Here is a 15,973-nt window from a genome sequence, read left to right as displayed (position 1 = left end):
TCTTCCATGTCTTGGATCTCCATTGCTGTTTCAGGTACAGAGTCTGTCTGCAGACGTGGGTCCTGATTTCCCTGCAGCAGAGAGGGCTCCATCAGACACCAGTCAGAGCCCCCCACAAAGGGGGATCTGGCAGGAGGGTGACAGACGTGCCGCCTTGCCGGGTAAGCATTAACTTGGGGGTGGCTGTATTTCAACCTGGTCTCACTCCCTGGAGCATGGAAGAGATCCTTGGGCTACATTTATTCACCCCCCCCTCACCCCGAATGTATTGTGCGGGAAGACGCTTGTCTCCAGCCTTATCCACAATTCAGAACTATGTTTTATTTTCAAGACTTTGCGGGTTTATACATGGAAACTAATAGATTTGTGGCTATGCGCCCAAATGGGGAAAGACGTATTTTTACCCACCTGAAGTCTCAAAACTCAAATTAAGGATAAGACAACTTGTACTGCCCAGGTGTATTTAGACTTCCACCACTTCCAGTGCAATTCTGTGCATCTGAGTGGGAATTAAGTCCTTTCGTGTTCCAAGGGACTCAGAGTTCGGGATTGTAATCTCAGTCTCTGAGACAAATATGTAATACTGGCTTCCCACCATCTTTGTCTCTTGCAGGGGCTGGAATGATGCCAGCAATGGGTACTCGCCCATCTCTTTTTCTTTGTGACAGAGTGGAACCAGATCAGGTAGGCAGAAGGATCACTGGGGAGACAAGCAGGGAGCAGTCTAGGTGCCTCCATCCCCTGCTCACCTCCCAGGGCCAGAACACATCTCTCCCCTTCTGTGTCTTTCTGGCCAATGTAAGATCCTAAGGAGAGCCCTGCTGGATGGGACCAAAGGCCTGTCTAGTCCAGCATCCTGTATCTCACAAGGGCTGACCAGATGCCTCTTGGGAAGCCCACAAGCAGGACAGGAGGGCCACAGCCGTTCCTTGCTCTCCACCAGCAACTGGTTTTCACAGCAAGCAGTATAATGCCCAGTGTGGTGTAGTGGCAAGAGTGTTGGACTGGGAGCTGGGAGATCTGGGTTCTAGTCCCCACTCAGCCATGGAAGCTCACTGGGTGACTTTGGGCCAGTCACACACTCTCTGCCCAACCTACCTCACAGGGTGGTTGTTGTGAGGATAAAATGGAGAGGAGGAGGTTAATGTAAGCTGCCTTGGGTGCCTTGCAAGAGGAAAAAAGGTGGGATATAAATGCAATAATAAATAAATAAAATGCCCAGGAACCTCACTTCATGTTATCCTTGAGAAGGAAACATTTTCTTTTTTTCTCCAGGGTTTTCTCCAGGGTCTGGTGACTTTTGAGGAGGTTGCTGTGTGCTTCACGGAGGAGGAGTGGGCACTGCTGGATCCTGACCAGAGAGCCCTGCACAGGCAAATCATGGATGAGAACCATGGGATCGTGGCCTCTCTCCGTAAGGCTCCCTGTTTTCCTGTTTAATTATAATGTCGAGTTCCAAACGCAATAATGATGGGAAAGATAATATTACCCATTTTTTTGCACATGTCCTATAATATTTATTTAGTATTTTGAGGCTGCCTTTTAGGGGACAGCCCTCAGAAGGTAGTGTTCAAAATTTATATTGAAATCATCAAATGATAAAGCACTATTTTAAGACAGCATTTTAAAGCCAGGGACCTCAAACAAACCACATAAATGTTCATAAGGCTCATTAAGACAGCTCAAACTATCAAAAACCAGGAGCAGCAAAGCACTGATTAGGGAAAGGCAGCTCAGAGCTGGCATGTTTTGAAGGCATAAGCAGAGGCGTGCTGGATCAGACCAAGGGTCCATCTAGTCCAGCATTCTGTTCACACAGTGACCAGCCAGCTGCCCAAGGGAAATCCACAAGCAGGACATGAGTGCATCAGCACCCTCCCCCCATGTTCCCCAGCAACTGGTGTACATAGGCCCACTGCCTCTGATACTGGAAGAAGCACAGAGCCATCAGGCCACTGACAGCCTTCTCCTCCAGGAATTTGTCTAGCCCCCTTTTGAAGCCATCCAAATCGGTGGCTGTGATGTAACCCTCCCTCAGGTCCATCTGCCTCGCTTTGGGTCAGCTGTCCTCACTGCCCCACAAGCTTCAGCCCCTAAATTCACCAGGTAAATGACACCCAATGTGTCGGATTAGTTCCCCTTACCCAGCCAGGAGGAGGACCCTGGAAATACAGACACTGTTGATAGCGCAGAGAGGCGAACAAGACGTGGGGGCTTAGAATTCAAAAACAAACCCGTTAAAGTTCATTTAATAGAAAAGATGCTCTTTGTTGTTGTTCAGTCGTTCAGTCGTGTCCGACTCTTCGTGACCCCATGGACCAGAGCACGCCAGGCCTTCCTGTCCTGCGCTCTGTCCCGGAGCGTGCTCAAGTTCATATTCATTGCACTTGTGATGCTATCTAGCCATCACATCCTCTGCCGTCCCCTTCTCCTTTTGCCTTCAGTCTTTTCCAGCATCAGGGTCTTTTCCAGAGAGTTTTCTCTTCGCAAAAGATGCTATATCTTCTAATGAATCCCTCAGGTCTCGGTCTTACCCTGCCTACTGCACCCCTTCTAACTCCTGTCCCCACAAGCCCACTCCCTAGATGTAGCTTCATCAACCCAAAGACTGGATCGCTGTCTCCCAGCCCTACCTAGCCAGCCTTTTATAAACTCAGTCTCCCCACAAATACACACAGAAGCCCCTCCCACCTCTCCCTCACTATTAACCCTTGCTTACCTGGGCTATATAAAACAGTATAAGCGCATACACCACAATAACAGGCATATGCTACAGTGGGCATCACTGTGTCTTGTGGTAGCGAATTCCATACTTGACTATGTGCTGTGTCCTTCCTTTGATCGGTCCTGAGTCTTCCACCAATCAGCTTTGTGCGATGACCTCATTGGGTTCTAGTATTATGAGAGAGCGTGAAAAATGTCTCCCTAGCCAGATCCTCCACACCATGCATAATTTCGTGCATCTCTATCATGTCTCGCCTTACTCACCATTTTTCCAAGCAAAACAATCCCAGCTGTTGTACCCTTTCCCCATAACAGGAGTTGCTCCAGCCCCTTGATCATTTTCGTTGCCCTTTTCTGCACTTCTTACGGCTCTATAATATCTTTTTTTTTAAGTGCAGTGACCAGAAATGTACACAGTATTCCAAGTGTGGCCTCACCAGAGGTTTATTTCAGGGCAGAATAATCTTATCAGTCTTATTCTCACTTCCTCTCCTGATTATGCCCGACATGGAGTTTCCCTTTTTTACAGCAGCCGCACACTGAGTTGACTTTTTCATCGAGCTGTCCACCACAACCCCAAGATCTCTCTCTTCCAGTCTACCAGGATTTGTCTATTTTTATTTACTAAAATATTTATAATGCTGTGTCTCCATTTAACAAAAAATCCACAAAGGAAGTAATACTGGTGAAACATCAATACAAAATATTGGAAGACTACAACATAACAGGAAAAACATTTAGCATCTATTCATGAAATCATTCGCAAACATTTAGAGCTGCCACAAATACAAATATAGTACTGACCCATCATAGAATCCTAGAGTTTTGATAGGTCAACTGTGCTGAAGCCAGAGAGGGAAGTCTCTAGGGAGGAGACCAGCACCCCAAAATGCAGTTAGTATACAGAATCCAAACCCAGCAGTTTTTATCTTAGTTGTCTCTCAAACTACAGTCTCTCTTGACGCATAGACACCCAGATTACATCCTCCTTAGCTGGGGTGGAGGGATGGGAAAGAGACCTGCTTCTCTCTCTGTCTAAAAGCAACAAAACTGCGGGGTTTGCCATGCTCTGAAATGCGGGTGGAATCCTTCCAGGAGACCAAGGTGGTTTCAGTCGTGTGGACCCAGGACGGTACTCTTTCAACCAACTACAAATGCATCTGCTGCAGTTTGCAGGCACACTGAGTGCACAAAAGTCTTGGTTTTTATTTAGTTTCTCCAAACCTTCAAAGGCACAAAGGATTCCAGGCCTGATATTAGAAAGCCACAGAGGAGTTCCAGGAAGAAACCCAGGTGGTGACAAGAGCTGTTCTGGTCTGAAAACTATGGGGTTCGGAGAACTCCTTGCCAGAGCCATCTCAAATGTAAAAGTGGGTGATTTGGGATGGGTGCTCAGTAAAGGCAGTCTGTTAATTTGGTCCTGTTTAGCTTCACACCAGTTGGGTTCAAGACAGTCAGGTGTGTAACCAAGCCAAGTCTAAACCATCCAACATTCCCACAGACTCAAAACTTAGTAAATGCTTTATTTAAGAAAAGTACACAAATGAAGAAAATTAGCATACTGGTTATACGAGAATAACTTACAGGCTTCTTTTTAAGAATTTAATTAAAAGGAATCAATTCCACAGATTCTCAATCGGATTGGGCTCTGAGCTTTGACTGGGACATTCAGGTTCCTGTTTTTATACCACTCCAGTGTAACTTTGGCTGTGTGTTTAGGGTCACTGTCCTGCTGGAAGGTGAACCTCCGCCCCAGTCCAAGGTCCCTTGCAGACAGAAACAGGCTTTCCTCTAGAATTGCCCTGCCTTTGGCTCCATCCATCTTGCCCTCAATCCTGACCAGTTTCCCAGTCCCTGCCGATGAAAGGCATCCCCACAACGTGATGCTGCCACCACCACCCTTCACCATGGGGATGCTGTTCTCAGGGCAATGAGCACTGTTGGCTTTGCATCACACAGAGGGTTTTGCAGTAAGGCCAAAAAGATCAATTTTGGTCTCATCAGAACCTTTTGCTGTATCTCCCCCCAAATGGGATTTGATAGGGTTTTTTTCAGGACTGGCTTTCTTCTCGCCACTGTTCCATAAAGCCCAGCTTTGTGGAGCATCTGGGTGACAGGTGTCCCATGGACGGTTTCTCCCCTCTCAGCTGTGGATCTCTCCAGCTCCTTCAGAGTTACCATTGGCCTCTCGGTTGCTTCCCTGACTAATGCCCTCCTGAGTTTTGGTGAATGGCCTTCCCTAGGCAGAGTTGTGGTTGTGCCATATTCTTTCCATTTTGTAATAATGGATTTAACTCTGGGGATGGTTATAGTTTGGGATATATAACCCAACCGTGATTGGTGCTTCTCCGGAACCTAGTCCTGGACTTGTTTTAATAGCTCCTTGGCCTTCATGTGCTGTTGGTTTAGATATGTTCCCCAACAAACTCTGGGCCCTTCCAAAAACAGGTGTATTTAATCTGTGATCAGGTGATGCTTGAATTGCACACAGGTGGACTCCATTCAACTAATTGTGTGACCTCTGAAGGCAGGTGGTTGCACCAGAGCTTATTTAGGGGTGTCACAGCAAAGGGGGTGAATACTTATGCAATCCAGATTTTTCAGATTTTTGTTTATAAATCATTTTGTAAAATACATAGATTTCCCCCCCACTTTGACATTATGGACTATTTTGTGTAGACCAGTGACAAGAAATCCTAATTAAATCCATTTTAATTCCAGGTTGTAGCCCAACCAAATGTGGAAAAGTCAGTGGGGGGTGAATACTTCTGCAAGGCACTGCACTATGATGCCATGACGTTAGCTAGCATGGAATCACAGTTTCAGGGTCTTCCTGCCCATGGCTCAGGGGTCTGGAATATAAGTATGGGCTGTTCCTAAATATGAGTCAGGGGTCTCCTGGCAGGTCTCCCCCAAACCCTCATTCAGTCCATTCAGCCATTCCAGATCAAAGTAGCTATCTGCAGTTGGAAGCAGCCTGTTTGGTTAGCAAAATTATTTAACTCTTTCTGGGCCAGATTAACAAGGTGCTGAGCCTGCAGCTCTTCACGACTGCATCTTTCCTGAAAGGCTAAGGAACTCCTGGCGTAGAACCTGAGCTGGCAATTTACTTACCATGGGCAGATCACTGCAGGGCTGGCATATGCTTGTACAGTTAGATTTCCGTTGGCCCGTCCCAAGCCTTTCTGGATATTTGCACTTTTGATGAGCTTAGTAAGAACCAATTAGCTTGGTTCTTCCCTTTATCGAAATCATTAATTGAGGGTGCTCAATTATTTCAAGTTCTATTGTTAACTGAGGCTTTCACCAATTTCTTGTCTTCATTCTAGAAGGTGACAGCTGGGAAGTGGAAGATAAGAGAGAACCATATGGGATGTCACCGAAAAGAGACAAATGTAAAAATAGCACACAGGAGAGAAGGAGAACTGAAGCAAATTGGAATAGGTGGAATAATTCCTTTGCTTCTCAGAGCAATGGCTGCTGTGATATCAGAATCCAAGAAAAAAAATATAAAAGACAGAAAAAGAAAAGGTTCCATATGTATAGGGAAACTCTAAATTCTGAATCAGACATTAAAACTCATTGCAAAATTCACACATTGAAGAAACCATATAAATGCCTGGAGTGTGGAAACAGCTTCAGTCAGAAGACACATCTCACTTGTCATCAAAGAACCCACACAGGGGAGAAACCATATCATTGTCTGGCATGTGGAAAAAGCTTCAGTCATAAAATAACTCTCACTTGTCATCAAAGATTTCATACAGGGGAAAAACCATATCATTGTTTGGAGTGTGGAAAGAACTTCAGTCAGAAGAAATATCTAACTAATCATCAAAGAACTCACACAGGGGAGAAACCGTATCATTGTTTGGAGTGTGGAAAGAGCTTCAGTCAGAAGATAACTCTTACTTCTCATCAAAGAACTCACACTGTGGAGAAACCGTATCATTGTTTGGAGTGTGGGAAGAGCTTCAGTCAGAAGACACATCTTACCTCTCATCAGAGAACTCACACAGGGGAGAAACCGTATCATTGTTTGGAGTGTGGAAAGACTTTCAGTCGTAAAATAATTCTCACTTGTCATCAAAGAACTCACACCGTGGAGAAACCATATCATTGTTTGGAGTGTGGAAGGAGCTTCAGTCAGAAGACACATCTCACATCTCATCAAAGAACTCACACAGGGGAGAAACCATATCATTGTCTGGAGTGTGGAAAGAGTTTCAGTCATAAAATAACTCTCACTTGCCATCAAAGATTTCATACGGGGGAAAAACCATATCATTGTGTGGAGTGTGGAAAAAGCTTCAGTCAGAAGAAATACCTAACTAATCATCAAAGAACTCACACAGGAGAGAAACCATACCACTGTTTGGTGTGTGGAAACAGCTTCAGTCAGAAGATAACTCTTACTTCTCATCAAAGAACTCACACAGGGGAGAAACCATATCATTGTTTAGAGTGTGGGAAAAGCTTCAGTCAGAAGAAATACCTTACTTCTCATCAAAGAACTCACACAGGGGAGAAACCATATCCTTGTTTGGAGTGTGGAAAGAGCTTCAGAGAGAAGACACATCTCACTTCTCATCAAAGAACTCACACAGGAGAGAAACCATATCATTGTTTGGAGTGTGGAAAGACTTTCAGTCGTAAAATATTTCTCACTCATCATCAAAGATTTCACACGGGGGGGAAACCATATCATTGTTTGGAATGTGGAAAGAGCTTCAGCCAGAAGAAATATCTAACTTCTCATCAAAAAACTCATGTAGGGGAGAACCGTATCATTGTTTGGAATGTGGAAAGGACTTCAGTCATAAGCTAACTCTCACCTCTCATCAAAGAACTAACACAGGGGAGAAAAGACTTCACACAGGGGAGAAACCATATAAATGTTTGGAGTGTGGAAAGAACTTCAGTCAGAAGGGAACTCTCTTTTCTCATCAAAGAAATCACAAGGGGGAAACTGTAAAACAGCTTGGAATGCAGTGTATAAAGGGATACCAAACTGAGGAGTCCAGTAATGTATCAAAACATAGATATCAAAGAAACTTTAATAAATAATATTTTCCCTTATATCAGTATATATTAAAAAATAAGGATGTGCAGACCACAAATATTTACAGAATATATGATGAATACATGATGTCCAGAGGACCCAAGGGAAAAGGGGAGGGACTCTCCCTAGCCCATAAGTTCAGGGTCTGCAAGTGATTCTCGTTCAAACGGGGACCAACTGTTTCCAACCCGAGGCACAGGTTACTCTGCTGTTCATAGCTTAGTTGCTGGTGATAGAGTTATTAAGTTGTAAAAGGAATAAAGCCTTGAAAAGAATCCTTTGTCTGTGTCTGGAGTTGGCTACTGGAGTAGACTGAAAGAGGCCAGCTCTAGGGCCTCCTGACAGCTTGGTCCCCGTTCCTTTTTTTTCTCTCTCTCTCTCCTCCTACTGCCAAATGGAGGGTGCCGGAGACCCGACGGTGCAGGCACTGGCGCAAGAGAACCAGATTCTCCATGATCAGATGGCTCAACTGACGGCTGCCTTGCAGAATGTACAAGCTGCGGTTCAACCCCTGCCACCTCTGATTCCCCCCCGCCGCAAGTGCCCGGTGGCCTTGCCAGATAAATTTTCTGGGGAGAAGGGACTTTTTCAGATTTTCAGGGCCCAATCGGAGCTGTACATGCACCTTCAACTGGAGGATTTCCTGATGGAACAGGTTCGTGTGGGATTCATCATTAACCTACTTTCCGGCGTGGCCACTAAATGGGCTTCAGGACCCTTCTCGCTAACAACCCCCTGCTTGGGGACTACCAAGGTTTCATGACAGCGATGGCCCGTTTTTTCAGTGACCCCCTGCGTACGCAGTCGGCTTTTCGGGAGATTCCCTGCCTCAGGCAGGGCAAGGACTCAGTTTACAGCTGTGCGACAACTTTTCGCTTGCTGATGCAGGATTTACAGTGGAATGATGCCGTGCTGGTGACTCAGGTTTTGGACGGTTTAAACGACGAGATCTTGGACGAGTTGGCATGCATGCCTAGCCCGCCTACTTTGGAGGACCTCATCCAGACCTGCCTCCAGATAGATAGTCGGCTGGAGGGGCGCTGGCAGACCCGGTGGGGCGCCGGGGGCCGAGATTTCCCTCCTCCCATTCCCCTACGTTTCCTGCCTCCTCCCCCATCCCCCACCCCTGTGGTGGGGGCAGAGGCGAACCCGATGCAGCTGGGAGCTACCCGAGCCCCACTGCCGCCGGAGGAACTAGAGCGGAGGCGCGCTGAGCACCGCTGCTTTCGGTGTGGAAAACTGGGTCATTTCACCAAAAACTGCCGCGCTAGACCCACAGCTCCTCTGCCTCCCCCTCCTCTCCTCCTTCCTCCTCCTCTTCCTCCTCCTCACCCCCAGGCCTGACTAGGCTGCCCCCCAAGCCTTTTGGGGGTCTCCAGTGTGGGGGTGGGTTCCACACCTGGTGGGTGCCTTCCGCAATCCCCCCCCCACCCTCCCATCTCCTATTGCATGTTCACCTCTGCTCCTCCCGGTGGGGTGGAGGCCCTGGCTTTAGTGGACTCGGTGGCTACGACCAGTTTCATGGATGAGAACTTCGCTCTCTTCCACAAGATTCCAACCCTGCCTCTTCCTGCCCCCTTGGCAGTGAAGACCATCGATGAGTGTCCTCTTTCTTCGGGTGCAGTGACCCGGATTACAGCTCCGCTCACTCTGCGCGCCCAGTCCCACGTTGAGCAGATTCAGTTTCACTTGGCCAAGGTTCCCCAATACACAATCGTGCTGGGTGTTTCCTGGCTCTCTAAGCACAACCCTCAGATTTCTTGGGGGCTTCAGCAAGTGGAGTTTGCATCTCCCTACTGCTGGCAGCATTGCCTCCCGACCGAGGCGCCAGTCGCAGCCCGGGCCTTAACCTTTTCCTCCCCCTCCTCAACTGCTTCTGGCAGTTCTTCAGCTACCGTGATCCTCCCAGAGAAGTATGCGGCTTTTCGGGATGTTTTTGACAAGAAGGAGGACGACCAGCTCCCCCCCACACCGCCCTTTTGACTGTGCCATTAACCTCATTCCAGGGGTGACCATCCCCGCTGGCCGGCTGTATTCGATGTCAGAGCCGGAACTTCGAGCTCTGCGCGAGTTTTTGGACACAAATATCAAACGTGGCTTTATTCGCCCTTCCTCCTCCCCCACCTGCACCCCTACCTTTTTTGTTGCAAAACGATCTGGAGAACTCCGCCCGGTGCACGACTATAGAGCCCTCAATTCGGTCTCCATCCCTGACAAGTACCCCCTCCCCCTCATACCTGAGATGTTGGAGCGCCTGGGGCGAGCCAAGTTTTTCACAAAGTTGGACCTGCGTGGCGCCTACAATCTGATTCGTATCTGGGAGGGGGATGAGTGGAAGACCTCTTTCGGAACCCGGTACAGAGCGTATGAATACCTAGTGATGCCGTTTGGGCTCGCCTGCGCCCCCCCCCCACCTTTTCGCAGTTTATGAATGCCATCTTCTGGGACTGTTTGGACACTTTCCTCATTGTGTATCTCAATGATTTACTTATATTTTCTGAGGACCCCCACGCCCATCAGCATCATGTCTCCGCCGTCCTCCAGCGCCTCCACGAGAACCATCTGTCTGCCAAGCTGGAGAAATGTGCATTTGACCTAACCTCTTTGGACTTTCTTGGCTACATTATCTCAGCTGACGGAATCAGGATGGATCTTGCAAAGGTCCAGGCTGCTCTCTCCTGGCAGGCTCCATCCACCAAGAAGGACTTGCAACGTTTTCTGGGTTTTGCAAATTTTTACAGAAAGTTCCTGCCCAGCTTTGCTCAGCTGACATCTCCTCTCACAGACCTCGTTAAGGGCAGGAAATCTCCTTTTCTTTGGACGGCATCTGCCCAACAGGCTTTCGAGGAGCTTAACAGGCTTTTCAGTACCAAGCCGATCCTGTTACATCCTGACCCGAGGAGACCTTTTGTGGTACAAACTGATGCTTCTGGCTTTGCGGTGGGGGCGGTGCTTTTTCAACCAGATTGGGCGGGCGGCAGGTTGCAACCCTGCGCCTACCACTCCAGGAAGCTGAACATGTCTGAGAGGAATTATACCATCTGGGAGAAGGAACTGTTGGCCATCAAGTCCACTTTGGAGACCTGGCGTCAGCTTCTAGAGAGGGCACAGCACCCAGTCGAAGTTAGAACTGACCATCGCAACCTCTAACATCTTCAGACAGCCTGTACCTTAAACCAGAGGCAGATTAGGTGGTCGCTTTTTTTTCCCCGGTTCCATCTTAAGATTTGCCATGTGAAGGCCTCCAACACCCTGCAAGCAGATGCTCTTTCTCATAAGCTGGACCTCCAGCCAGGGGGTGAGGGAAATCCCCCCCCCCTCTGATTCTTCCCCCCCAGAGCCTGGCGGCATCTGCGGTGCCTCACCCTTGGGAGGAGCTCTTTCACTCTGCACAGGCTCAGGATGCTTTTGTTCACACAAAGGTGGAGGAATTGGGGCTAGCCTCTGTTCTCCCCCCACACCCTACCCCCTTCTCTTTGCGAGGTGGCCTGCTTTACCATTCCGGCTGGGTCTATGTGCCTTCTAGACCCCTCTGCGAGAAGGTCCTCCATCAGTGCCACGACTCCCCCACAGCTGGGCATGTTGGCGTCGCCAAGACCCTGCACGGAGTCATAGAATCATAGAACAGTAGGGTTGGAAGGGGCCTACAAGGCCATCGAGTCCAACCCCCTGCCCAATGCAGGAATCCAAGTCAGAGCATCCCCGACAGATGGCTGTCCAGCCTCTCACTCTCCCACAAGGAAGCTCGCGCCTCGCCGCACGGGGCCTTTCCAGATTACTGCCCAGATTAACCCTGTTGCTTTTCGCCTGGCTCTCCCCCCCTCCATGAAGATCCATCCTGTTTTTCATCGGTCCTCGCTGTCCCCCCTGGTTTCTGGCGACCCTCATCGCTCGACCGGCTCCCCCCCCCCGCCGCCGCCAGTGCTGGTGGAGGGGGAGGAGGAGTGTGAGGTCGCGGAGATTCTGGATTCCTGCCTTTCTCGCGGATGCCTGCAATATCTGGTGGACTGGAAGGGGTACGGGCCAGATGAGTGACCCTGGGAACCAGCGGAATATGTACATGCTCCGTTGCTGCTGAGGCGTTTCCACCAGCTGTACCCCCACAAGCCCGGGGGGGCCTCATGGGAGTGGGGATGATGTCAGGGTGGACACTGAGCCCATAGAACCTCAGAGTTCTGATTCTGAGGAGGAACAGCTGTCCATGGAAGAGGAGCACGCTCATCCCTCCCTAGCCCTGCAGCTGGCAGAGATTCCTCCTGCCGGCATTCCAGAGATAGATAGTGGTCCTGGGAGTGACAGAGCGCGGGAGGAGGGCTGGCTGGATGCTCGACACAGATGCAGAGAGCGACGAGCTATGGAGGGTGCAGAAAGGAGGCGTAGCGCCTGTTTGGCACGCAAGCAACGGTCGTGTCCAGAGGATCCAAGGGAAAAGGGGAGGGACTCTCCCTAGCCCATAAGTTCAGGGTCTACAACTGATTCTCGTTCAAACGGGGACCAACTGTTTCCAACCTGGGGCATAGATTACTCTGTTGTTCATAGCTTAGTAGCTGGTGATAGAGTTATTAAGTTGTAAAAGGAATAAAGCCTTGAAAAGAATCCTTTGTCTGTGTCTGGAGTTGGCTACTGGAGTAGACTGAAAGCTGACCATGAAGGTTATAGGGTCAAAACAGGACAGTGTAAATCAAGGGGGTCACAATGGTATTAGGTCATGAGCAATAACAAATAGAACAAATCAGTGGACCATAAGAACAATTATATATGTGAAAACAAGGTGCATAGATCTATAATCACTGGTTAATAATCAGATGATGAAGACCTTTATTTCAAGTAAGTGTATAGTGTAGACATACTGATGTACTTGGGCATATGTATAGTACGCAACAGCGCTTCAAAGAGGACTGAGTCTCTACTTAACAATACTAAATGATGGAGTGTAGATCGTGTTTCTATTTGACAATACTGAAAATGGTAGGTTGTCACAAACTACAAAATACGACAAAAACTCAGGAATCTAAGCAGCTGGAGGGTTCCATGAGCCAATGCACCAAAGGGTAATCTGCATTCAGATTTCAAGATTCTATTCCAGCACCCAATCCCACACAACTGGGCCTCTTAGTAAAAGTGTTTTTCCAAGTACACTCCTGTGGGAATCTTCTTGTGAAATTAACCTCCTGGGAAAGCTCTGGGCCAGACAGTGTAAATCAAGGGGGTCACAATGTTACTAGGTCAAGAGCAACAACATCCATAAACGAATATTATCCTAGGAAGGGATGCTTGAAACGGGGACCCTTGGGTGTCCCAGGCTAAAACACAAATATAATTATTTTGTGACATTTGATTCATTTGTCATTGACATATCAATTGCATGTTATGATGATCAGGAATGTTGTTTCACAGACATGTTTTTGTAGCTAGACATCCAGTTTTGAAACCAGGAGATATGGATGTTTAGAGTAAATTTAGCGTTCATATTTCTATTGTATTAAGATCAAGAGTAAAAAGGCTTAGCACGTATAAAAGATAGTCCAGTGGTCATAGATTTCAGTTCTCCCAGGGAGAACTCAGTTTCTGGGAAGACGGGCAAGATGTCTGTTTTACTATGATGTTTTGTTCTTCACAGGCCTTGTTCCTACATATGCATCATGATCTAGTCCTGATTTTACTTGTACCAGCATTGTAGACTTAGTGTTTATTCTGTACTAGGAATCTACTTGAAATAAGACAGAAAAGGCAAATGTTTGGGCTCAAAGAGTTGCTCCTGAACCAAAACTCTCTGTGTTTAAGACCAGAAGTCCGGAAAAACCTGCATTCCTGGTGACACTTTGCCCTGGGGAAAACTGAGTCGGAGTAGTTAACTGGTGGTCTAGGGCTGCCTAATCGCAGAATGCCACTCCATAGAATTCCTGGGGAGAGAGAGATTTGTCACAAGTTAAAATGAACAACGAAGCATGGAGGGGTTGAGCACTGTCTTCCAGCATGCTAATTCTTTGCCTCAAATGGCATCGTTCCAACATCACTTCACAGAAAAGGTGTGTGGGCTACATTTGTGAGTTCCATTATCTAACTTCATATTCTCAGTAAGTCCCTGTGAGCACCTTTTTGAGGGGAAAAGGCCTACAAATCCAGTGTAAGATCAATAACTAGGCAACGCATTCCTGCTCAAAATCAAGATGTTCTCCACCCCCACACTCCCTCTTAAAAACATATGAAATGGGTGTATTATTTCCAAAAACTGCTTTAACTTTTCTCATTGCTGCCAACCTCATCAGTCGCACTGGTGCCTGGACATAAAGCCACAAGCACTGTGCCCCAAGTCAATAGCAGCAGCTGCCTCAGAGTAGACCTCCAGCCCCCACTGTGTACCCCCTCCTGCCAGTGGCTGAGATAAGCAGCAAACAGGCCTGGGTGAACACACAGGAGGACTCCTCCAGGAACACAGGAAGGCTCAGACGTTTCCTAAGGCAATATAGGACCAGGACAAGGTGGGGCATCTTTGCTAGTCTCTGGGACTCTGCCCTCCCCACCTGGATTTGGGCCTGAAAGACCAAGGAAAGGTCTGGCTGCATGGAGGGTAAGTTGTGAGCAAGTGTGCCATTGCACAATATCATCACTAATCATGGGGCATTCATTTAAGGCATACTGGCTCCAAGTCTTACAAAACAGAAAGATTTCTCCACATTCCTCCTTTATCAGAGCTATGCTATTTAACATCAGATCATAGAATAGCAGGGTTGGAAGGGGCCTACAAGACCATCAAGTCCAACCCCCTGCTCAATGCAGGAGTCCAAGTCAAAGCATCCCTGACAGATGGCTGTCCAGCTTCATCTTGGGCACCTCCAGTGTGGGAGAGCCCGCCACCTCCCTAGGTCATTGGTTCCATTGTCGTATTGCTCTTACAGTCAGGAAGCTTTTCCTGATGTTCAGCCGGAATCTGGCTTCCTGTAACTTGAACCCATTATTCCGTGTCCTGCACTCTGGGATGATCAAGAAGAGATCCTGGCCTTCCTCTCTGTGACAACCTTTCAAGTACTTGAAGAGCGCTGTCATATCTCCCCTCAGTCTTCTCAAGGCTAAACATGCCCAGTTCTTTCCGTCTCTCCTCACAGGGCTTTGTTTCCAGTCCCCTGATCACTTTCATTGCCGTCCTCTGAACCCTCTCCAGCTTGTCTGCATGGGCTTACTCAGCCACATCACCCCAGTTATGGAATGCCCTCCCTTAAACATGTTCAGCCGGTGTCGACATTTTAATCTGTTTGGTAATCGGTCCAAATGTTCTTATTCATCCAGACGTTTTTACTTGTATTACTTTTATTTGATGTAGGAGGCAATCCTATGCATCTTTCTGCAAAAGTAAGTCCTACAACTCCCAGCATTCCCCCATCTAGCCATGTTGGGAGTTGAAGGACTTATTTGTGTCAAAACGGATCACTGCCTCCCCTTCATGGATCACTGCCTTGTTGTGGCGAAGGGGCTTGCGCAACTCAGTGAAGCCATAAGCTATGCCGTGCAGGGCCACCCAAGACGGACAGGTCATGGCGGAGAGTTCTGACAAAATGTGGTCCACTGGAGAAGGAAATGGCAACCCACTCCAGTATTCCTGCCAAGAAAACCCCATGGAACGTATCACAAGGCTAAAAGAGATGACGCCGGAAGATGAGCCCCTCAGGTCGGAAGGTGTCCAATATACTACTGGGGAAGAGCAGAGGGTATTTCCAAGTAGCGCCAGAAAGAGTGAAGTGGCTGGGCCAAAGCCGAAAGGACACTCAGCTGTGGATGTGTCTGGTAGGGAAAATAAAATCCGATGCTGTAAAGAACAATATTGTTTAGGAACCTGGAATGTAAGATCATACATAGCATAACGGATGCAATGAATATGAACTTGAGCACGCTCCGGGAGAGAGCGCAGGACAGGAAGGCCTGGCATGCTATGGTCCATGGGGTCACGAAGAGTCGGACACGACTGAACGACTGAACAACAACAAATGTAAGATCAATGAAACAAGGTAAGCTGGAGGTGGTCAAACATGAGATGGCAAGATTGAACATCGACATCTTGGGAATCAGCGAACTAAAATGGACAAGCATGGGCGAATTTAATTCAGGTGACCATCATATCTACTACTGTGGGCAAGAATCCCTTAGAAGAAATGGAGTAGCACTCATAGTCAACAAAAGGGTGGGAAAAGC

At 47.9% G+C, this 15,973-nt stretch overlaps 1 protein-coding gene across 1 annotated transcript in view; it reads left to right on the top strand.

The window, feature by feature from the left end:
• The window catches only part of LOC146355900 (uncharacterized), a 31,622-nt gene that overhangs the window by 1,913 nt on the left and 13,736 nt on the right, over positions 1 to 15,973 (top strand). The window contains 5 exon segments of the mRNA XM_084831148.1: positions 35 to 161; positions 614 to 684; positions 1,276 to 1,414; positions 6,054 to 7,373; positions 9,976 to 9,986. Of these exon segments, the coding sequence (XP_084687274.1) occupies positions 35 to 161; positions 614 to 684; positions 1,276 to 1,414; positions 6,054 to 7,373; positions 9,976 to 9,986 (1,668 nt within the window).

Source organism: Heloderma suspectum, chromosome 2, assembly GCF_057233095.1.
Source record: "Heloderma suspectum isolate Gila_16-S chromosome 2, 16-S_ref, whole genome shotgun sequence".
NCBI lineage: Eukaryota > Metazoa > Chordata > Lepidosauria > Squamata > Helodermatidae > Heloderma > Heloderma suspectum.
The sequence above is the reverse complement of the archived record's forward strand: the minus strand, read 5'-3'. Positions and strand labels throughout refer to the sequence as shown.